This window comes from Callospermophilus lateralis, chromosome 1 (genome assembly GCF_048772815.1).
Source record: "Callospermophilus lateralis isolate mCalLat2 chromosome 1, mCalLat2.hap1, whole genome shotgun sequence".
Taxonomy (NCBI): domain Eukaryota; kingdom Metazoa; phylum Chordata; class Mammalia; order Rodentia; family Sciuridae; genus Callospermophilus; species Callospermophilus lateralis.
Window position 1 is genome coordinate 102,836,341 of NC_135305.1, and position 25,419 is coordinate 102,861,759.

Consider the following 25,419-nt stretch of genomic DNA (forward strand, 5'->3'; position numbering starts at 1 on the left):
GAGGAGAGGGTCTAAGGAGAAATCACCATTTTTACCAGGGTCAAGATGTGGCAAATGGTACAATTCTCTTATTCTTAGATTAATTGTCAATAAAATTAGCACAGCATACTGTCCCAAGGTCATTGGGATTATGAAATAAGATCTGGGAATGGAAGCACCATTTGACCCAGCTCTCTCTCTCCTCGGACTATATCCAAAGGACTTAAAATCAACATACTACAGGGACACAGCCACATCAATGTTTATAGCAGCACAATTCACAATAGCTAAACTATGGAGCCAACCTAGATTCCCTTAAGTAGATGAATGGATAAAAATAATGTGGCATATGTACACAATGAAATTTTACTCAGCAATAAAAGAGAGCAAAATCATGGCATTTACAGGTAAATGGATGGCATTGGAGAAAATAATGCTAAGTGAAGTTAGCTAATCCCCCAAAAAAACAAATGCCAAATGTTTTCTCTGATATAAGAGGCTAACTCATAGTAGGGTAGGGAGGGGGAGTATGGGAGGAATGGATGAATTCTACATAGGGCAGAGGGGTGGGAGGGAAAGGGAGGGGGCAGGGGATTAGCAAGGATGGTGAAATGTGATAGATAGACATCATTATCCAAAGTACATATATGAAGCTACGAATTGGTGTCAACATACTTTATGTACAACCAGAGATATGAAAAATCGTGCTGTATACGTATAATAAGAATTGTAATGTATTCTGTTGTCATTTATTTTTTTTAAAAAAATTAATAAAAAAAATACAAAGGTTTGGAGAGCCCAGAAAATTGTAACTATGTAAGTAAACCTAAGTGAACATTGTCTGTAAAAAAATTAATTATGATGATGTTTAATTTGTGGAGATTTAAAAAAGGAACACAAAATATTGGGCAATACTATGTAAGTATAGAGAGTATTTTTCAGGAAGGGGGTTAAAATATTCAATTTAGATTTTTTAAGCTCAAGTATTTAGAAAATATTTTTAGGGCAATCACTAAAACAGTAGATATAGAGGGCATGATATCCACACCAAAAAAAAATGAAAAAATGCACTGAGAAAAATAAAAAAAAAAGGAAACATCAACAAATCCTAAAAACAGGTGGGAAAATAAAAAAAAATGTCTTAAGAATAGAATATAATATAAATAGTAACAGAAACATCCCAATTTATCAATATCACAATACACTGAATGAGCTATAGTTACCATTTAAAAAACAGAGATTGCTAGGTGTGGTGGTGCACACCTGTAATCTCAGCAACTCTGGAGGCTAAGGCAGGAAGATGGAAAGTTCAAAGCCAGCTTCAACCACTTAGCAAGGCTCTAAGCAACTTAGCCAGATCCTGTCTCAAAATAAAAAATAAAAAGGGCTGGGGATGTGGTTCAGTGGAAGAGCCTATGAATTTCTTCTTTATGATTACATAATATATCATTCCATGTTAACATCATTATAATAGCAATATATTTCTACAGTGTCACATACTGTGCTATATTTTTTCCATACAACAAAGCATGATGTGTCTGCTTTGGAAGGTCTTGTCTTGCAATGGGAAATAGAAGGAAAATAGCTGAAGAAACAATTCAATAAGAGATACCGTCAATGTAGTAGAAATTTGGAGTGACTCTTCTCAGCAAATGGGGCCTAGGAAGAGTTGGGGCGAGAAAATGTACTTTCCTTGGGTGTTCTGAGGATTGCCCACAGTCTGGCTGGGCACAATTCAGGAGCCACTTGTCAAAAGAAACTAACTTTATTTTTAGAACCACACGCCAAACAAAACAGCTCCTCAGGAAAAAACCCTCAGAGCCCAATTGCCACCACTGGCTTCCCACTAGCCACTCTCACACCCACCAGCCTCTTTACCTCCCACAATCCTCCTGCTCTTGAGGCCGATTGGCTGGGTCGCATGGGTGGAGCCAAAAAAGTCCCCCAATGAGTAGCTCTGTGGTCTGAAAGGGCAGGGAAACAGCCCAATGAGCATCACCGCAGAGGAGCCAATTAGCTAGATGTTGCTAGATGTTGCTGGGGCCACTGTGAGCCAATCATCAGCTGGTAGTCTGAAAAGGCAGGGAAACAGCTCAATGAGCATCTCCAATGAGCATCACCGCAGAGGAGCCAATCAGCTAGATGTTGCTGGGGCCGCTGTGAGCCAATCATCAGCCGGCAGTCTGGAAGTTTGCTGGCAGCTGGAAATTTGCTGGGGCCCCTTCGGCTGTGGCTCTCAACAGAGGATAATGAGAATTTTGAAAGATTAAGCAAAGATTTCACTGCTTCTTGCTTAATAATTTGTTGGATTTTACAGGTAGGGATAAAAGTGTAGACCTTTTTACTTATTCTATATGGTTGAAGATCATGGGGCAAATGAGCAGACAGCATTGTACCCAGGATGAATTAGTTTTATGAAAATTCATTCTAGTCTACATGGACTCAAGTCCCACACAGCAGGCAGAGAGTTGCTGCTTAGTCACTTGGGTCATATGATCTATACTGTTGGAGTGACGGATAATATTAAATGCCATCATACACCACATCTGAACATTTCAGTCAATGATGGGTCACATTTATGGTGGTCTATTATAATGGAGCTGAACAGTTCCTATGGTCTCATGATGACATAGTAGTCATAAAGTCACAGTGTGACCTGTTATTTATTATTTATATGTTTGTGGTGATGCTGGTATGAAAAAACCTATTGTGTTGCTAGTTTTATAAAAATACAGAACAAACAACTATGCAGTACATCATACTTGATAATAATAATAAATGACATTGATTTATGTATTTAGTATTAATTATTAATTAATTATCAATTATTAATTAATTTAGTGTTAATTGTTATTTTAGAGTGTACTCTTTTCCCTTGTGGGGAAAAGAAGTGTGCTGTAAAACAGCATGCCGTGCTACATCTGCAGCAGCTTCACCCATCTTGTGTTGACCATGCCTTGACAGGCCTCCCTCAGCTAGGTTTCAGTCAGAACACTCTGTGCTTTTTGCACAACATGACAGTCTGATGATGACAGTTCTCAGAATGGGTCCTGTTAGTTATGTGATGCATGTCTGTGTTTGTTACTTAGTCTTAATTAATGTAATTCTCTCCATTACAAAGTCATCATTTTTGCAGGAAATCTATAAGATCATGGGCAGCACTAGGAAGCATGATGTCACGATTAGAAATGTGTCTGTTGGGAAAGCTAGATTTTGGTCCTACCATTCCTAACTCTGGTATGTGACCTCAGGCTTATTGCTTCTCGAGGGAGGACTCGTCCATCTGTAAAAGGAAACCTAGATTTGAACCCCTTGAACTCACCAGAGTTGTGTCCAGTCTCACCCACCTGTGTCACTGCAGAGCCAGCACAGTGCAGTGGTGCAAATGGTTGTAATGAAGATCTTGTTAAATGGCACTGAAGTATGAAGGATTTTGTCTCCTTCCCTATTAGAGCAGAAGCGGTTGCTCAAGTTGCTCTCTTAATTAAAATGTTTCCCTAGAAATAGAGCTAAGTGTTACTTCCTTTTCCCTTTGGTCACTAGAGAACTACTGTGTCAGAAAACCAAGAATGTCTTTTTTATTCTGACAATAGTTTGCGCTGAAGTTCCTGATGCAGACATTTGACATACCTGTCCGTGTGGGGTCTACTGATTTGTGCCTGAGCAGATTTCTGCAGCCTAACAATGGCTTGCAGCTGGTAGCAAGGAAGCTGGTCAATGATGTTTGATTTCTAGCTCTTCCTGTAGTCTATTACCTTCTGCAAATTTAACTTTGTACTGGGTACATGAGTCAAAGGGTGAGAACCATGTGGCCCCCTGTCCTCTGCCCCACCTCGGGATTGTGGCCAACCTATGACTCTTGTGCAGAGCTCTACCTTTCAGAGGGCATCAAGACATCAACCTTCCCAGGATTAACGCCTGTGGCTTCCCACTTCTGTTACTTTTTTCTTTTATAAAATGCCTGTGTTTAAAACTTTATTTTTTGATACTTTAAGTGATCTTGACATAGTTAAGATTTTTTTTAACCTTTTCTTCTTAAGTTATTTCATGGCGTCTGCATTTTTGATGTTTCCTGAGCACAGTGCCCATTTTGTTATTATCCAGTGTATCACTCAGAATCTAAGCAGAAAAAGAGAAAACAGGCCAAGTTTATTATAAATGATTATTACTATAAAAAGATAATGGAATAATGGGATTGTTATAATAATAAAGAAGATGCCAAAGAATGCAGAAATGGCAGATAAAGGGAGAGCTCCCATCCCAGGATGAGCCCAGAACACTCAAGGAAGGATCACAATTGGAAATGGCTTCTCCATTCTGGATTGAGATCCATACTTCACTGGAGAGAGTACAAGGATGGCCCCTGGATGGTGGGATAAGTCACTGAAGTACCTGAGAATTTTCAATCTGAAGTGACAGAATATTGTGACAGATATCTAGACTTTCCAACTCTGGAAGGTTCACAATGACGTGCCTGGGGAAGTCATTCATGGGAACATGCCACACCAGCCGCATTCCCTAACATGTTATCTGTTGTGTGTGAAGATGTTATCTGTTGCTGGCTGTGCCCACAGCAGGTACCCAGAAGCAGAAAAAATGGATGCCAGGTACTTCCTCAGGAAGGAGCCTGTTAGAAGCAGCACACTCAAATCAAGAACAGAAAATCCTTCCTCCATTATCCCTCCAGTGTCATATACTGGCAAAGCTTAATGTTGTGCTATCTGCCCAAGGAGAATGATGAAAGGGTGCAGTTCCATTATTGTAGAATGGGCAAGAAAGGGTATGTTGCAAATTGCAAGAAGATAAATTGACAAGTGGCACAACCAGTAATAAGTCCTAGCTTTATTTTTTAAGAAATGAGACTATTGACTAGTAAGCCCATCAATTCTTAAATGTAATTTTTAACTTATTAAAATATATTGAGTAGATACAGAAGGAGAGATATTGGGGGAAAATTATCTAATACATGGTTAAGAGCCCAAACTCACTGGAAACCTCATGTATGCCTCCAATTTACTATAGGAATTAGCAGTTGTCACCCTCATTTTTTTAAAATTTATATATGACAGCAGAATGCATTACAATTCTTATTACACATATAGATCACAATTTTTCATATCTCTGGTTGTATACATAGTGTATTCACACCAATTCGTGTCTTCATACGTGTACTTTGGATAATGATGATCATCACATTCCACAATCATTAGTTATCTCATGCCCCCTCCCTTCCCCTCCTACCCCTCTGCCCTATCTAGAGTTCATCTATTCATTTGCAGGGAGAAAACTGAGTTTTAGGTGTAAGTAACCTTATCAAGTTGTCCAGTAGGTGGCAGAAATGGCACCTGAGTCCAGTTCTTTTTGATGCCATAGTCAATGGTTTATTTTCTGCTGTATATCAGTTTTTTTCCTCTAAGTGGGGATTCACCTGTGGATAAAATTTACTTTCTACTCTAAGAGTAACTGATTTGGGTGGGAAGGAGACAGCATCTGCATGACAGTGCAGGTGAGGAAGACCATTTCCCATGGAAGGAGTTCCTTTTAAGCTTTGGGACTGGGATGTCAGATTATAATGGGGAAAGGTTGACTTTCAGTTTCATCTCTTTGTTGTAGTGTATTTTGATTGAATCTAGAATGAGAGAGGGGGGAAAATGGGAAATACATTTGCTTGTAGTTCTGGGGCTGTAATATTAACAATTTTATTGCCTTAAACATAGATAGAATCACTGTTTACTTCTGCACGGTTTGTGGACACTGTTCCAAATGAAATCTCATTGATTTCTCATAAGTACCAGGTTGGATAGTCATTCTTGGACTGATTTTACAGATTAGAAAAATAGGATTGGGGAGGTTTGCTTTTCCAAGTTTATTAGTAAATGAAAGTGCATGGTTCAAATCCCAGTTTGGTGGATTCTGTGCCCAGGGTTCTTTTTATTGGCCACATTTATGATGTTAGTTGTCAAGCAATAAGGACCTTATACAGTAAAGCTGCTTTTACCATCATCAGTCTGGGATACTGGTTAGCTAATTAAAGGCACTGACAACCTTTTTTTCTATTCATTTGCGTAGCAATGTGTGGCATTTCACCCATCCTTAGACCTCTGACTGTCTTCAGAGCTACCTCTCTGGGAGGATGAGAGCAAAGTCACAAAGGTTAAAGATTGATACAAGGCTGTTTCTATTTTTATCACGAAATGGGCATAAAGCCTGGTGATTAAGTAACTTGAATAGAAATGAAAGTGCTTGTCTTGGACACTTATCAAAGATGAAAAATGTTAGCCAGCAGAAGCATCTGGGACTGCACTCTATAAATAGAGCCAGCCTAAGGTTGGAGGTGCACAGGTTCTGCATTGGGGACTCTTGACATGTACAGAGAGGGGTGTGAAGGAGACTTGTGAGTCATTTCCAAGGAGCCCTGCTAAGGGAATGGAATTCATAGCAATCTGCTTTCTGACTTTATGCATCAAATCAGTGGTCTCAAAGCAAGTTTTCAGTGGTTCAGTCTGGAGTGAGGCTCTCAGGTGAAAGAAAATGTTCAACATGGAAGATTTTATTGAAATTCAGGATTGTTGCCAGAGTAGAAATAATTACATTTTATTAATAGAGTTGTTTAAAATGATGCCCTGTGAAACAGCTGTTCTCTGAGAAACCAGTATGGGGAGTCCTGTGGATGTACTTGTTCTGTGAGAAAACACAGCATCTGATTCCTGAGGCGGACATGACATGGCTCTTTTATAGACCTTGCACCTCTGTGAACTTCCATGTTTCTGGTCTCCAGATCCAGTTCCAGCAGTTAATGTTCATGGCCCATGAGCTGGAGGCCACCAAAGAAACCAGCAACCCTGTGTACCACTGTGAGAGACAGGTATTACTGCCATATCCACTTCACAAATAAGGCAGTTGAAGTTTGGATCTCTGAGACCCTTCTTCAAGGTCTTGTGACCAGTTTGTGGCTGAGTCAGGACTTAAATATGCCTTGGGCTCTGATCCTTCTTGGAGTTTTCTGGGTCATTTGTTCTCTACTGAAGGAGAAAACAGGAAGGTTATTGTTAGTAACCAACCAACTCTTAATTGTTTCAACTCTCTGTGTACACAGAGAGGGAAATTAAAACATGGCCATAGGAGAGGATGTGGTTGGGGGGTGGTGGTGGCTCAGGTTTGCATTGTCTTCTCCAAGACTCTCCAGGTAGGTTACTACGCTTCTTATGCTGTCTTCTTCCCCTCTGAGCTGCTTGGCCATAGATTCTGTACACTTGGGAATAGGGTTTTATTGTACAATATTTTAATCAATGAAATAGTATACTTGAAAATGAGCAAAGAATATAAACATATGGTTCAAATAAAGAAAACACTCCAAGATGACTTTCAAACAAATGAAAAGTTGATCAATCTTACTACAGAAAGATAAAGGTAAATCTTAAAAATGAACTACACTCAAATAGGGTGTCATATCAAAGTGGGAAAGGCCTCAGGTTGGACATATTTTGTTGGTTGATGGTATTTGGCTGGTGGAAGTATATTGGTTTGATGTCTTTGAGACCATTTGGGGATTATTTATCAGTATTACAAAGACATGTAAGGCTAATAAATTAATTAGTTAATTAATATAATTCACACATAAAAGTAATAATATATAGTGTCATAATTTCTAAGTTCTAGGGATGGGAACTACAGTAGGGAATTGGTTAAATTTTGCTACAAAAAAACTAAGCAACTTGTTAAAAAATGAGTTAGGCTGGGCTCAATGGTACACACCTGTAATCTCAGTGACCCAGGAGGCTGAGGCAAGAGGATTGCAAGTTCAAGGACAATCTTGGCAATTTATCAAGGCCCTAAGCAACTTAATGAGACATTGTCTCAAAATAAAAAAAAAAAAAATAGAAAAGAACTAGGATTATAGTTCAGCGGTAAAGCACCCCTGGGTTAAAACCCCAGTACCTCCCTAAAATGAATAGATATAGACTAATCAACAAAACTTACTGCTAAATGAATTTTGGGCAAGATGCATAAGAATGTGGGTAGTCTGAATGAAGAAAAGCAATACAGTGTCTGCACCTGTTTTTAATATGTGTGCATGACCTCAGGGAGACACCCGAGGAGCCAACAACAGTGTTTCCTCTGTGTTTGGAACTAGGTTCCTGGGGGAAAGAGTAGGAAGGGAGACAGCATCCTCACTAACCCATTTAAATGCTTGGAATTTAGTACTGGGTATGGAAAAGGTGTACATGATGAAATCCCAGAAGGTCTCTACCTTATTATCTCCTGTTATTTTGCATTTGTGTTTTGGACTGAGGACAGAATTGAGCACTGGCATCCTGGTGTGCTGGCCAGTGTCCTTTAGGTGTTCCACCCAGCCATATTTTCTGTGTGCAATAGTCAAGGTACAGGCTTCTTTGTTTCTGGAACCACGGAGCACCTGTTTCTTTTCCTCCTACTCATCCACTCACCCATCCATCCATGCATCCAAGATGGTAAAGAAGTGCGCTTTTCTAGTCTGAAGGGGGTTGAGTGGTAATAAGAGATGCTTCTTCCCTGGGTTTTGCTCTTACTGATTCTGGAAAAGTAAGAAGGAAACTTTTTCGTTTCTTTTTTTACTTTTTGAATAGCTTTACTTTCCAAATCCTAAAATTCTTCTGCCCAATTTCCCTTTGAACAATAAGTAAAAGGTCTGAGAGGGAAGTGGGTGAGATAATAAGAAAATAATGGCTGCAACAGTAAAAATAAAACCCAAACTGATATCTCATGTTTTGACTCAGTAATGTTTTAAAATTTTTACCTCTATATTTTAAACCTTTGAGACCATTTGGGGATTATTTATCAGTATTACAAAGACATGTAAGGCTAATAAATTAATTAGTTAATTAATATAATTCACACATAAAAGTAATAATATATAGTGCAGGTGAGGAAGACCATTTCCCATGGTCAACAAAATAATTGCAAGTAAGAGAGAAACCAGCCGTTTACTAAAATCAGCAGTTAGGAAGTGGTGTATAGATGAGAAGAGAGTTCAAGTCATTGGATCTCCTAGTGAGATGAAAAGAAGTATAAGACTTTAATCATGCGATATCTGAGAATCATGAACCATTTTCAAGTGGGACTTAGAACTCTGATCTTTGTTGGTTTTCAGTCATCTTGTGAAGGTAATCAATTAAAAAATAATGTTAATTCAAACATTTATATTTGATGATTTTCAGTTTTTATTTATCTTTATCTTTGATGCTCAAATTATCCCATCTGTGGTCAGTGGGCCCTCTTCAGTTAGGCTTACATATCCTTTAGGAAATTGACTTTTTATCTTGAGGTTATTGAGGTTACATGCACTTGTAAGAAATACCCCAAGTGCCCTTCATTGAATTTCCTAATGGTAACATCTCACAAAACTATAGTGCAATATCACAACAGGGGTTCTGATATTGGTAAACTCACTGATCTCAGAGTCCCCTAGTTTCACTTGTGCGTGTGTGTGTGTGTGTGTGTGTGTGTGTATGTGTGTGTGTATGCCTATGAGCATTGAGTTTTACTGAAATCTCATCACTTGTGTAGGTTTGTGTATCCACCACCAGAACTCAGGCAGAACAGCTATCACCACCAGGCCTCTCGTGTCATCTTTTTATGGCTGTGCCTCCTTTGTCCCTATAGCACTCTTCTTCTGGTTCGTGGACCCTGAAAACCACTAGTCTGTTCTGTATTTCATCATTTCTAGATTGTCATAGAGATGGAATGAGATGATATGTAACTGTTAGGAGTTGATTTTTTTCACTTAGCAGAATTTTCTAGAGATGTATATTGTACAGATATTAGTGATTCATTTATTTTTCATAATATTCCATAATAATATTTGGGCCACAATTTAACAGTTTTTTTTTTTTGGTACCAAGGATTGAATCCAAGAATCCAAGGTGCTTAACCATTGAGCCACATCCCCAAGCTCTTGTTTATATTTTATTTAGAGACAGCATCTCACCGAGTTGCTTAGGGCTTGCTAAATTGCTGAGGCTGGCTTTGAACTCAGGAGCCTTCTGCTTCAGCTTCCTTAGCTGCTGTGATTATAGGCATGCACCATTGTGCTTGGCTACAGTTTAACCATTTGTACATTATATGGCATCTGAGTTGCTCCAGATTTTGGCCGTTGTGTCCTCTATTTCTCTGTCCATGCCCTTTCTGTGGATTATTTGAATCTTTCCTGGGATTCCCAATTCCACAAAATGGTTTATTTATAGTGGTTTTGGGGTGCATCTCTTTGCAGTACATTCTTAGAGGTGGTTCTGCTTATTGCAGTACAGGTGTGACTTTTCACAGTCTATTGGTATTGACATTTTACCACCATGACTCAAGTGTGAGAACCTTATTTCCACTAGGACACCTTACTTTTTCATATTTCAGTACACAGATGCTCCCTGACTTACGATGGGGTGATGTTCCACTAAAGCCCCCTTTGTAAATTAGAAATATTCTCAATTGGAAATTCAGGAAATATACCTAACCTAGTGAACATCACAGCTTAGCAAATTAGGACACTCTAGGGAATTAATTGTTTGTCCTTGTAACTTGGAGCTGTGGTTCACTACTGGGCTCAGCATCATGGGAGAGGATCCTACCACATGTTGCTCACCTGGAAAAAAATCAAAATTCAAAGTTTGAACTATAGTTTCTCCAAAAGTGTGTCACTTTTACATCATCATAAAATTAAAAAAAAAATTGTGTCAAATTCCAGTAGTTCGGGGACCATCTTTAATTGTCAAAAGTGTCATGATTTTTCAACCATTCAAAAGAATTTATAAAACTTATGAGGAATAGAATACTAATACTTACCCAAATTTCTATTTTTTCAGTTATTTTCCCTTTGGTCTAAAATTATTTCCCACATTTCCTTTTTGTTTGATAAAACATTTCAATGTTTTTTAGTTTTCCTTCATCTGAGAATGTCTTTATTTCCCCTTCATTGCAGAAAAATATTTATACTAAACACAGAATTTGTAATTAAAAATTATTTTCTTACAGCATGAAAAAATACCAGCTCACTTCCTTTGGCCTCCGTGATGTCAGATGACTTACCTGCTAACCATCACATTGAGTTCCCTATAGGTAGCATGTCATTTTTCTCTGTTAGCTTTAAGGATTTTTTTTTTTTTTGTCTTCTGTGTTTAGAAGTTTAATTGTGGTGTGGCATGGTGTAGATTTCTCTCAGTTCATTCTATAGTCATAGGGGTTTATATCCCACAAACTCTAGGAAGTTTTTCACTCATTATTTCCTCTAATATTCTTTCTTAGCCCATTCTGTTTTCTTTTTGCTCCTGAGACTCCAGTGATACCAACATTGAATCTTGTTATTGTCCTATAGGTCCCTGAAACTCACATTTTTTATCAATCCATTTTCTCCCTATTGCTCAGGTTGGGTGAAGTATATTGATTATTCCTCAAGTTAATTGATTCTATCTTGTCATCTCCTCTCTTGTTACGAGACAATGCTATGAGTTTTTCTTACTGTTGCATTTTTTCCAGGCCTTTAGTATCCATGTAGTTCTTTAGTGAGATTTTTCTACTATTTCATTTTTTTCAAGTGATTTGTAATTGTCAAAACATTTTTACTGTGGTTATTTTATAATAATACTAGCTAGATCATTACAGTGTCTGATTTATTTTAATAATGGTGTAAATTGATTGCATATATATTTGTATACACACATATATATTTATAGTCTAGATTTTTAAATGCTGGGTGATTGTTAATTATGACCTGGGCATTAAAAAAATTTTTAATTTTTTTAGTTGTAGATTGACACAATGCCTTTGTTTTATTTATTTATTTTTGTGTGGTGTGGAGTATCAAACCCAGTGCCTCACACATACTAGACAAGTGCTCTACCACTGAGCTATAACTGCAGCCCCATGACCTGGGTATTTTGGCTATTATATTAGAATACTTTGTGCCTTATGAAATAACCTTTTATTTTTGCAGTTATCATACTTAGATTTAATGCACAGGTCTTAGCCTACTTGCAGACTGTTGATCTAATAATGGTTTAATTTTCATAGTTTCCATGGTGTTGTTTGGTCTATTTGATTTATGTGGTACTTCAGGAGCTCCCATTACTCCCTGAGGGACAGATAGGTTTTCTCCAGCCCTGAGTCTATATGCCTCCACATGGAGGACTGGAGTGTTGGGAGGTCAGAAAAGGAGAGGACTTAGCAGGCCAGGTCTTTGTCCTGTGAGGAGTCCTCCTACTGTAGGGGCAGGGAATGATTCTAGGCTCTGCCATTTGTGGCACAATAACCTTTGCTGATGCCTCAGGCTCCTCCGTGTTGGGGACTGGGGGCTTGTTGTGTCAGGAGCTCTGTGCTGGTCCACCCTAGCATTCCCTTCCCCTTCCTGGGGGAAATAGAATCATTTCCTGGCTACCTGTCATTAGTGGGTGTCCCAAATCACCCTCTCGTTGGTCTTATGGGGCTGACCTCATGTTTTCTGTAAGACTCCAGTCCAGTCGGGGAAGAATGAGCCTGGTTGGCCTGTCCTCTGTTGCGGATTGTTGGTTGGGAAATGCAGGGTCTGGGGCAAATTCTCTTGGGTGGAGCTCATGACTTCCTCTTGCTATGTTGCTTCCCCCATCCTGAGGTCAGTGAGCAGGATGCTGTCCTCTTTCTTCTTTAGAGCTCTGTGGAGGTCTCTTGCATTGCTTCCAAGATGTATGGGGTACTTAGAGATGAGAGCAGGAAGGAGTTTACTAGCAAGACCTCTTCCTAGATTTCCTAACATGACTTGAGTGGTCTTTTATGGCCGTCTTGCTGTCTGGTGCAACTCCAAGCTCTTGTTGATCTGGAATTGGCCATATCCCAACAGGTTCTAATTTCTTCTGAAGGCACAGGCATTTGAAAGTCACATTCTTGTGGGTACAGAGATTCACCAGATGGGTCATTGTTTCCAGACCTGTTCAGTTGACACCATCACCATATATTGTTTGTGTATGAGGGTTTTCTATAGCTTATTAGTAATTTGTCATTTTAATCTTAAAACACATTTCACTGAGATTTAAAAATATATGATTATCGATCTGTATGTTTTAAGTCTTTTTTCGCATCTGTTATCTTTGTTTTCTAACATTAACTATTATTGTTAATAATTTAAATTTTAATGCTTTAAAATATTTTGAAAAATTAATATTAATAGCTTATTATATTAATCAATATTATTTTATGTTAAATGATTTAGATGTATCCTAAGATTTCAGCAAATATTAAATAATTGAAAATTCAACTTTCCAGAGATATTGTGTTATTTATTGAGAGGAATATCTCATGCACTTAATGTTTATCTTTTTCTTAAAGTAATTTATTTTTTAAATTTATCTTGACTAATTGCTTCTTTCTTCTTTCCTTACATTTCCTGTACTATTATTTTATTGATATTTTAAATTAATGCTTTTTTGATTACCTTTCAGTTTTTTTAAAACATAAACTTTTAATTTTAGAGACAATTTTTTTCTTTTCCTTGATTTTTTTATTTGATTGATTTTATTTTTTAAAATACATGACTGTGGAATGCATTACAATTCTTATTACATATATAGACTGCAATTTTTCATATCTTTATATATAAAGTATGTTCATGCCAATTCATGTCTTTATAGATGTACTTTGTTGTTTTTTGCATTACAATTCTTATTACACATATATACCACAATTTTTCATGTCTGTATATAAAGTATGTTGACACACAATTTGTTTCTTCATATACATACTTTGGATAATGATGTCCATCACATTTAACTATCCTTGCTAATCCCTGCCCCCTCCCTTTCCCTCCCACCCCTCTTCCCTATCTAGAATTCATCTAATTCTCCCATGCTCTCCCCCTCTACCCCACTATGAGTCAGCCTCCTTATATCAGAGAAAACATTCGGCATTTGTTTTTTTGAGATTGGCTAACTTCACTTAGTATTATCTTCTCCAACGCCATCCACTTACCTGCAAATGCCATGATTTTATTCTCTTTTATTGCTGAATAAAATTCCATTGTGTATATATGCCACATTTTTTTTTATCCATTCATCCACTGAAGGGCATCTAGGTTGGCTCCACAGTTTAGCTATTGTGAATGGTGCTGCTATAAACATTGATGTGGCTGTGTCCCTGTAGTATGCTGTTTTTTAAGTCCTTTGGGTATAGACTGAGGAGAGGGATAGCTGAGTCAAATGGTGGTTCCATTCCCAGATTTCCAAGGAATCTCCATATTGCTTTCCATATTGGCTGCACCAATTTGCAATCCCACCAGCAAAGTATGAGTGCACCTTTTCCCCCACATCCTCACCAACACTTACTGTTGTTTGTCTTCATAATAGCTGCCATTCTGACCGGAGTGAGATGGTATCTTAGAGTAGCTTTGATTTGCATTTCTCTGATTGCTAGAGATGATGAGCATTTTTCATTTATTTATTGATTGGTTGTATATCCTCTTCTGAGAAGTGTCTGTTCAGATCCTTGGCCCATTTGTTGATTGGGTTATTTGTTTTATCAGTGCTTAGCTTTTTGAGTTCTTTATATACCCTAGAGATTAGTGCTCAATCTGATGTGTGAGGGGTAAAGATTTGCTCCCAAGATGCAGGTTCTCTGTTCACCTCACAGATTGTTTCTTTTGCTGAGAATAAACTTTTTAGTTTGATTCCATCCCATTTTATTGATTCTTGGTTTTAATTCTTGTGCTGTAGGAGTCTACCTTTCACTTTTTAATTTTAACAAACGTAAGTGAATCAGAATTTTGGTTATATCCAATATATTTTGATAGCCAATATTATTATCATCATTATTTTATATATTTTTTTCTAAATAACTTTTTGAAATTCAATATTTATAGTGTTTTAAAATTTCAATTTGTTAATTTCAAAATTGTATGCATTTTTAATAATTTTTATGTACAAGGTCTCGTGCCAAATGAAAATGTTAATTCATACAACAGTTCTCACTTCTATTTTTCTAGAAGGCTAAAGTTCACTTAAAGTTTTCCTCTATTTGTTATAGTGGCTGCTCTTCAGCTCTTAGCCACCAGAAGATTCTCCTAGTGACCTTCAGGAGATAGTGGTGGACTCTCAAACCCTCCTCTATGAGTGTGTTTTTGGCATTGACACTATTTTCAGACTATTATTAAATATAATAATGTTACAGTTGACATTTTCCTAGATACAACTTTATATTGTATTCAAATTATTTTGTTAGGGTATAATATTTTTATCTTGAAAGAAAGAGATGTGAATTCTTTCATGGATCTGTGACTGGGCATGTTTTTATGATGCCAACTTATTTTACAAAAGTTTTATACCAGTGTGCTCAGCCAATAACAATAAAGGAATAAATGCACTAGTTTTACTCTATCTTCCTTGATGTCAAATACCATAAAACAAATAAGTGAACATTAGCTGAGAACATATTTTTCAGGGGGAAATGTAGACAAGCATTGTTTTATTTGGTTAGTATGTACTGGAGCTGTATGCTGTACCCAAAAGATAGTCTACTACTAGAGATAGAATGCTGAACGCGCAGGAAGTAAGAGATGGGAAAAGCCAAGGAGAGGGGTCTTGAGAGTTCTCTTAGGAGCATATGGAGTGAGGTGTCAGCCAGTCTGCAGGGGAAATGGCAGGGCTTTGCTCCTGTGACCATGTGGTATAAAATGCTTGTTGATCTTGAGTTGCTACAGGGCTGAAGATTCATCATAATATAACAACTAATTAAGAGACATATTTGAATGTGCTTCATTTTTCAGGCTAATTATACTTTTTATTTTGTGGACAATCTAAAAATTTTATCAGAAACACTGCTGAAGCTATCAAGTCTTTTCCAGGGAAGTGGAAATGGCCAGATGTTCAGCCAACTGCAGGTGAGTGGTGAGTGCCCTAGCCACTGAGGCGGGAGAGCTGCCTGCTAGAGTCTGTCTGAGACATTGGAGCAGCCCTCTAGAAGATTCTACAAAGTCTTATCAGGCATGGTTTTTCCAGATGAATAGTAGAATTGGCATAAGATTGGATTCATATAAGAACTTCTTATGTCTTTCCAGTGTCTACCCATGCAAAACAATGCTATTATGTGAATGATGAATAATTTGATAATATTTACCAATTCCATATTAAACTTATTTTAAAGAGTTTGCATTCTTTTCAGTTACAAATCTATTTTTTGTTATCATTTCCTAAGATTCTGTATTGACAACCTAATGTTGACAAAATAAGTGGGTTATGGTTTTAAATGGCTTCTTCAGAGTGTGACCATCATTAACAGCTAAACAGGTAGTTTACCTAATAACTTTTTAGGGAATTTTTGAAACCGTAGCTTATGTTATATCTGACCAGAGAAAATAGGTCTGCATTGGTTCATGTTTGGTTTATTTTTTTACCTATCAGACAAGTAGTTCAGGTTGTGGAATGCAGAGCCAGATCATTTGGATTTGAGTCCAAATTCCTCTGCTTTCCACCATGTGTGTGATTTTTTTTTTTTTTTTACTTGTTGCTGAACCTCTCTGTGCTGTGGGCCTCCTACTTGTGAAATGAGGAAATAATAGTAGCTATGAGGTCTAAGTGAGATGGGATATGTAAGGCACTTGGAAATAAGGTGTGTCACAGAGGAAATACTGCAGTGTGATTCCAGGTCCTCCAAGAAGCAGATGCCAAGGTGAGATTCTATGCAAGAATTTTATTATGAGAAATGGCTCTTAAAAAAAGAGGGAGCTGGCAAAGTTTTTTGGCAAGGTCATCTCCAACAGTGATGCAAATCAAACCTGGAGAGAAGGTGGGAGGTATTCTGGTCAGCCCTGCAATTGAATGAACACTGGGCAAGGCTGTGAAGGAGCTGTGGAGATAAGGCTGGTTATCAACAGAGGAGTCCTGGGTCCCGAGTCCCAGTGGCTCCTAGGAGTGGGCCTACCATGATGGTCCTTGTCCAGGAGCAGTCTGTGAGGTGCAGAGTCTGGGCAAACCGGTGCATGCAGAATGCAGCAGTGGGAACTTGGTTCCTTCTGTTCCTTGGAGTTGGAGGTCTGCGATGCTCATTTTTTAAAGTGGCCTCAGGTATATTCCTTAGCTATTATTGTATTGTTATTCTTCTTTAATTTGTTTGCTCATGGATTAAGTTGTTAATGAATAGATCAGCAAACTTTTTTTTTTGCAATGGTTCAGGTAGTAAATAGTTTAGATTTTGATAAAGACTCTGCTGCCACTGCAAATAGTGACACACAATATTATGTGAAGTGCCAAGCTGACAGTATGCAAAGAACCTTGATTACATAAAGATGTAACTAACCCTGCCTCAAACACTGGGCAGCTCCTTTGGAAGTCTGTAGTTCAGCTGAGTGCCGTTTATTCCGTAGTCATGTCAGAAATTAAAGTCACATATCCAATCACCTGAAGAACTTTTTATCTTACAACGAATCACATAAGTTTTATCCTATGTCTTAGCATTGGCATCATGTTCAGGGAGAGCTACCAGTGTCTGTAGTGAAGTCCAAACTTGGTTCTGCCACTAGATGGAGGTGTTGGTGCCTTTAGGTGATGCCCATAATTTAGTCCTGTTTTCCCCATCAGTAAAAGGCAACAGTAATTTCCGCATGGAGTGTCCCTGAGATTAAATGACATAATGTATAACAAAGTACCCTGTATGTTATCTGGCAAATAAATAACTAATATCCAAAGAAAGAAGATAGGATTGTTTTAAAAAAAGTACAAGCACTCAGATTTCATAATAAAGTCTTGTCATCCTCAGACGTAATTAGGTAGAATTATCATGTGAAGTGAAGCAAGTATGAGGAATGCAGAAAGTACATGCTATTTGAGAATTCCTAACATGAAATTCCCAAGTATGAGCTTATGTGGGGCAACAAAGCGTGCATAACATATAAATATTCTCTAAGGAACTAGTAAATTCCAAAATTAATCTCACTTTTTCATTCTGGCATTCAGCCTCAGTATCAGCATTTCTTTTTTTTTTTTTTTGTCAGATGTTGGATGTAGACGTACAATGAAAGTAAACGCATGCTAATTTCAAAATCAAGATGCAAACTTTCATTAAGGTGATGACAATCATTTTGGAGAAATCTCCTTAGTAAAACCTTTGACAAATGGGACAGTGTTAGAGCCACTGATAATGGGATGACAGTGATACAGACGATGCAATGAACGTTTCTTCCAAAGATGAGGATTTGCACATTATAGGCTTAAAAGAGGTCTGAGGAAAAGTCAGAGTCCTTATTCAGTGTTTTGGATGATCCTTTTTTACAACCAGTCTGTGGAAAGGTCATGTGAAGGAAGGGGTCATATAGAAAATAAAGGATCTCCACTTAGCTCCATTAGAAAAATTTGCCCAAAAAGTCACTAATTAATTTATTTCTCATTTTCAGTATTAGCACATCATTATAATAATACCCTAAAATTTCATAATCATTACTTTGGTTTTTCAAGGTAAAGACTTAATCAAATGTTAACTCCTTATTTATGTGATGTTTTAGAACTTCTCTTAAAGTGTATTTGGTTTGCCTTTTTCTAATAAGATGAAACATTGAATAAGTCTAGTAAGTTATTCAATAAGGAAACATGAAACAATTATTTTTTTAAAGCTCTACCATTTTCCTTTAGGAAGCGCTGAACAACAAATTCATAAGAAACTTTGTAGAAAGCCAGTTGCACATTGATGTGGACAAACTCACTGAAAACCTCCAGACTTATGGTGAGTGAGCTGATGCACAGGTCAGGGTTCATCCGTTCAGTGGCTCTGCCCTCTGGGTCTTCCCCTTTGGTCATGAAGTTTCTGGGTGATATTTCCAGGTTACTTGTCCTTTTGGTTTCTATGTTCTTATCTGTAACCTGAAATGTTTGAACTAAATACACTCCAGAGTTTGTGCATACCTGTAGTTTTCTGATTTGATGATTCAGGGTTTGACTTGTAAAGAACTTAGTTAAAAAGGAAGGCTTCTGATTAGAATGAAAAAACTCTGAGTTACAAAGCAAGTGTATGAAAAAGTTAATATTGAGTTAATAGTATATTGAAAGCAGTTGCATTGACTTGAAAATGTGGAAATCAGATTAAAAAAATCTACCAATTAGCAAGCATTTATTATACTCTACTATAGTCCATGAATACATTTAGGTGTTTCACAAATAGAAGATACAAAGACAGCAGGTCCATGCAGGGATCTGGAGAGTAGTAGGAGCTATTTTGGTCCCACAGTACTTTGCAGAAGATGGGATGCCCATGCTTAGAAGCAGTGACAGTGAGACAGAATCAAGACTCTGTTAGGAATATGACAAGGGGCATGTCAAGGGCATGCCAAGGTCAGTAGCCTAACCCCGCTGGGGGACCTGGAGACAAGAAAAAGTTGTATGCCAGTTTTCTGGTTCTGGTGTATTGGCATTCTGCTTTGTGCAAGGGACAAGGCTCAGATCTGCTTGAAGCAAGTGGCTTAGAAGAAGGCAAGGTTTTCTATTAGGCATAGTACTTCCCTTTTATGAAAAAGTATTTGGTGAATGTACCACTTAATTAAAGTTAATAATACAGGTTGAGTATCCCTTGCCTGAAATACTTGGAACTATTTGAGATTTGGAATGTTTTTATATTTTTGGAGTATTTGAATAGGCATAATGTATTAGTTTGGGGATAGGACCCAAGTCTAAATACAAAATTCCTTGTGCTTCATGTATACCTTATATACAGTTAAAAGGCACATGATAATTTTAATGATGCTTGTAAAACTACAGCTTTACAGTATGTAATTTTCCACCTATGGCTTCATTTCAGCACTCTGAAAGTTTCAGATTTTGAAGTATTTCAGATGGTTTTAGGTTTTATGATTTTTGGATGCTTAATCTGTATTGCAAAATAAATGTCACTGCCTAAATAATATTTTCAATTGAAACACTTTTTGTAAAACATGTCTTAATTGAAAAGCTTATTCATAACAAGGCTCCCGTCTTGTGTTGTTGGAACCAAAGATTGACAGAAGTCCAAGAGACTTTTTGGTCCAGAACACGCATGGTCTCATCCCTTTGCACCTGCAGTGGTGTGGATGTTGATTTGGTTGTCTTGCAGTATGCAATGTACTTGGGTCCCATTTGTTCAAAATGCTGCTGCTGAGAACCAACTGTTTCAGTCAGCTATTTTGCTTCTGTGACTAAAGGACCCAATTACAACAATTATAGAGGAGGAAGAGTTTATTTGGATGCTTATGGTTTCAGAGGTCTCAATCCATAGACAGCAGGCTTCATTCCTTGGGGCTTGAGGTGAGGCAGAACATCATGACGGCAGAGTGTGGCAGAGGGAAACAGCTCATGTGGTAATTCGAAAGCAGAGAAATAGAAAAACTCCACTCTTCAGATACAAATATATACTCTAAAGCCACATCCCCAAGTCCCACCTCCTCCAGCCTCACCCCACCTGCCTTCAGTTACCACCCAGTTAGCCCCATCAGGATTAATTCACTGACTGGGTTAAAACTCTTAGGACCCAATCATTTCTCTTGGGAACCTTCCTGCAGTGCCCACACATGAGCTTTTGGGGGATACCTCATATCCAAACCATAACAACAACATTGCTTTTGAATAGTTTTTTTCTATATATAAACTTATATTATAAAATTAAGAGGAATTCAGAAATTCAGACATTTCTCTACAAGTGTGTGGGATCCCAAAATGTGAGATTCACATGGAAGATTCAGATTATGAAGTAAATTCCTTCCCCTGTCCCAAATTTGGAGACTGAAGATCCTCTTATCGGCTAGGAGGGAATGGGTTATTTTCCAAGTGACACTGCACAGCCCTTCATGAACAAGCACAGTGTGAAGACAGGCACCCTGCAAGGCTCTGGTTGTGGAGGATTGATCATAGAAGAGAGGCAAGTCTCTATTCAGTTTTTGATTTTTGTGATGCTGAGGACCTTATGCATGCTAGGCAAGTGCTCTAACTCTGAGCTGGACCCTGCACATCCCATTTATAACTCCTTAGCTAAAGAATTCACTCACCTTTCTGCATACATCCTTTTAAAATTTAGACCTTCATCATACATATATTTATTCATCCTATAACCAGTATCTGGAGACTGCCCTAAAATGACTATTTGAAATTATATTGATGCAATCCCTGGGAATGTTGTCCTACCCACTGTGTCAATTTTATACATTATCTAACTTTTATTTTTATTTTTTGCTTATCATACAAGCAATATATATCTGTCATAGAACCATTACAAGATACAAATAAACCAGAAGAAAAAGCCACCCTTCATCTCATCAAAGATAGCTATTGTAAAAGCCTTGGAGTTCTTTTTCAGACAGATTTATATGTACTTACGTGAGTGCAGGTATGTGCATTTTGACAAAAATGATCATATTATCCTTATCATTTTAAAAATGGTTTGTAAAAACTCTATTGAAAAGGTTCTTCATATTCAAAATTATTGACTTTGTTACTAAGAGTGTTCTGAGCCCCTTCCCTTCCATTTTTATTCCCGAGTATGAACTGCTTTAAACTTATTTAGTGATTTCTTCTGGATTGGTTATTATAGCCTTAAATGATATGCCTATAGTAGTCTTTCTTGATTTATTCATTGTAGGAATTATCAATTGATTTCCTGTTCTGAAGGATGGAGATTGAGTTCTGCATCATACCATTTCCCCACCTGGTTGCTCCCACTCTGGTTATATGACCATTCTAGTTGTAATAAAACATAATGACTAGATAAATATTGTCCTATGAAGAACTAGGCTATGCATGATAATGAAATTTCCTTTTTTACAATGTTCCCCCTTTCCTGAAGATTCTCGTTTTCTTGCTTTTACATGCAACATTTGCTCTTCCTTACCCTGCCCCCACTGTGCCAATCTCTTCTTTATGTTTAGTCCTTCTGTCTATGCAGACAGCTGGCAGAGCCCCTCCCTCCCTCGCACCCTTGCAAAGGCAATTTATCCTTCTGACCATCACTGGGCTGCTTTCCTGGGAATTCTTTGCTGTCTGGGCATGAGCTAACACAATTCCTGGGTTCCACATCTTCATTTTAATTTTATTTCCATGTCGTGTTGGCTCATATTCAAAAATGTCATCCGAAAGATGGGTGCAAAAAGGAAAAAAAATAATCGGAGTAATTTTACCTAGCAGTCTCATCAAATCTGAAGATTTGGTGGAAATATTTTATTCTTGATTTTTTTAAGAACAATGATTTGTGTACTCTCTCTCTTTCCCTACCTCCTTTTTTTTATCAGTCTTGTTAGAAAATATCAATATTTATTAATATTTTCACAAAAATGTTTGATTTATTGCATTATCTCTTTATGTTTATTTTCTATTTCATTAATTTTGGGTCTTTTCTGTATTGGCCTCATCATTTTATGATCTTTGGTGGTTATTTTGTTTTTGTTGTCATTTACCAAGGATTGAACTCAGAGATGTTCAACCACTTAGCCACATCCCCAGCTCTTTTTATATTTTGAGACAGGGTCTTGATAAGTTTCTTAAGGCTTTGCTAAGTTGCTGAGACTAGCTTTGACCTTGCCATCCTTCTGTATCAGCCTTCTAAGCTACTGGGATTAGAGGTGTATGCCACTGTGTCTGGTTTTTCTTTCCTTTTTTCCAAATAACTCCTTGAGTTGGATACTTATATCATCAATTTCCATCCTTTTAATCTTTTCTATATTAATACATATTATGTTCTTATATATATGCGCATATATATATATATATATATATATATATATATATATGACTAAACATTTCCCTTTGAACATTGCCTTAAATGCATCTCACAAGTTTTGATATGTTCCACTTACCTTATCAATTAAAACTATTTTTTTCGTATCTAGTATAATTTTCTGTGTTTTGGGTAATTTAAAAACTATAGTTTCTACATATCTGGATTTTCTATTATCTTTATATCTCTGTTTCACAGTGGTCAGGGAATGTACTCTATCAAAATGATGACATTTGTTTCAAATCTCTTGAGACTTGCTTAATGTCTATACACATGGTTAACATTGGTTTCTGCATACAATGGTTCTGCTACTGTTGAGTACAATCCTGTGTATCCTGTGTGCTTGTTCTATCAGTTATTAATTTACCATTATGATTGTAGATCTGTTTCTCCTGTAAGTTCTGTTAATTTTGGTCTTATATATTTTGATACCGTATTTTATTTTCTTCTGAGAACATATATGAGATAGTTATATTTCCCCATTAGTATTTCAATTCTTCCTTTCCTCCCTTTCTTTCTTTCTCTCTTCTTCTCCCTTCCTCTTCCCTCTCCCTCCTTGTTTCCTCTCCCCACTCTTTTTTTTCCCATTTCTTCCCTTTCCTTTTCAGAAGTTTTAGTATGACTTGATTTGGTATTTTTTTAAGAGAAAAATTGCATGGTTTTGTAGCACTTCTTGAATCAGTGGCTTGATAGCTTAGGGAAAAGTCGTGGCCATTATGTGATAAAATAGTTCTTCTGACCATTTCTCTCTGTCCTTTTCTGCAACTCTAATTAAACATGACTAAAATTTTTCATACTATCCCTATTGTTCTTGTGTTCTTTTCAATGTTTTCCAACCTTTTATTTTCTCTCTCTGCTTCAGATTGTGAATTTTTTTTGCCAGTTTTCTAATCTATTAATTCTCTCTTTAGTTGAGTCTAATTTGATATTAGACATTCCCATAGAACTTTTTTTATTTCAGTTATTGTATTTTCCATTCATATTTACATTTTTTTAAAAAAGAGTTTTTAGTTCTCTACTAAAGATTCCACTAGTTCAACCTAACTTTTAGAAATAATAATCATATTTTGAAGTGTATGTTGTTAACTGTAACAATTCATTCTTTTTGTGAATTGTTTTTAAAGTCTATTTTTTCTCTTGTTTTTTGATTATTTAGTTTTATCTCTAGGAACATTAGATATTTTTTCATGAAATACCAGGCATTATCTATAAAAAATTATCTATCTGGGTCTCCAGATAGTGTTAACTTTCTTCAGATAATGTCATTTTGCTCTTTCTGGCAGACAGCTATGGTAGGCCCACTCTCTCTTCTTTAAACAGGACTGATTTATAGTTTGCTTTTGTCCCTGAGTAGCTTCCTTAAGATACTACAACAAAAGCTGGTATTTACCAGGGTCCACATGCTGTGTTGTCCCTGGAGTTAAAGCTGTATTGGGATTGCTGGAGATGAATCCTCCCAGTCCTTGGTGGTATCAAATAGCAGACATTTTCCTTTACTCGCCAAAGATCTTGGACCTTCAAGTCTTTGGTACCTTGGTAGCTTTTTAAAGACTTTATAAAGATTTTTAAAATGTCATTTGTATTTTCTAGTTTTTCTTGGTAGAAAAATTTGTCAGGGATAAGTTGTTCTCTGTTACACTAAGCAGAAAATTCTTCAATAATATTAAGTTCTTTTAATCTAAAGACTATCAACCTTTAATTAGGGGAAATTTTCTTGTCATTATTTCTGTGATATTTTTACCTCCACTTAAAAGATAAAGTTATTTTTATCTTTAGGGTTATTGTTATTGTTACCATTTTTTTGTTGTTGTTGACTTATTTTGAGTTCTTTGAAGAATTTTCTTACCCATTGATGTTAAAATCTGACTGGACATTTTTATGTAAGTGGAAATTATTGTGACTCGGTTTAGATCAATGATTCTCAGCTGGCATTCTCCAGGGTCAACTGGCAATGTGTGGAGGTTGTTTGGGTTGTCACAGCTGGTGAGATGTTACTGGTATCTGATAGGAAGAGGCTTGGGTACTACCAAACATCCTACAATGTGTAGGACAACCTATCTCATTGCATTGTGGGCTCAAAGTGTCTGCCATGCATGGATTAAGAATCATCCCCTTAGAGCAATATGTTGGAGTGGCTTGTTGAAAATGATTAGGTTCTTAAATTCTCCAGTCTGCTTTTGCTAATTCTTGCTATGCCAATGATCCTTAGTTAAAATCATTGGATGGAAAACGATGGCCATCTTTTATTGTTATCTGGAATTTGAAACCAAATTATAGCAGAATTTCATACTACGTTAACCTATGTGTGAACTACAGGATTCTTGTCTTGTTCTGTAGGACTAAGAGTGGGCCTGTGCATCTTTCTCATGACTCCTCTTGTTCCAAAGGCCCTTTATGTTCTCCTTTGTCCCATATCTTACTGCATACCATAGGAGATGGAGTGATCCAAGAAGACCAGGCCTCAGTTTCAGGCTCCTGGGGGTTCATCCCCAGAGTCCTGTCCTCTTCATTCCACCCTTTTTCCTCAGCAGTGTTCCTTAATCCTGCAGGTTAGAGAGAACACAGGAAGTCTCCACAGTGAAAGCACATGCAATTAATACCTGACTACATTTTATCAGTCAATACATGGTACAGGAACTGTTACCCAACAAGGATATTGCTGCTTTCTTCTCAGAGGAAGGAGATCAGCATAGTATTCCAAGAACCAGTGAGATTCCTGATCAGCTTTTG

The 25,419-nt window shown here is 37.2% G+C and overlaps 1 protein-coding gene across 1 annotated transcript in view; it reads left to right on the forward strand.

Moving 5' to 3' along the window:
• Positions 1-25,419, forward strand: part of Abca13 (ATP binding cassette subfamily A member 13) — a 427,810-nt gene that overhangs the window by 120,167 nt on the left and 282,224 nt on the right. Inside the window, exons 28-29 of the mRNA XM_076864534.2 lie at positions 15,734-15,847; positions 18,591-18,681. Coding sequence (XP_076720649.2) covers positions 15,734-15,847; positions 18,591-18,681 — 205 coding nt within the window. The remainder of the gene's footprint in view (positions 1-15,733; positions 15,848-18,590; positions 18,682-25,419) is intronic.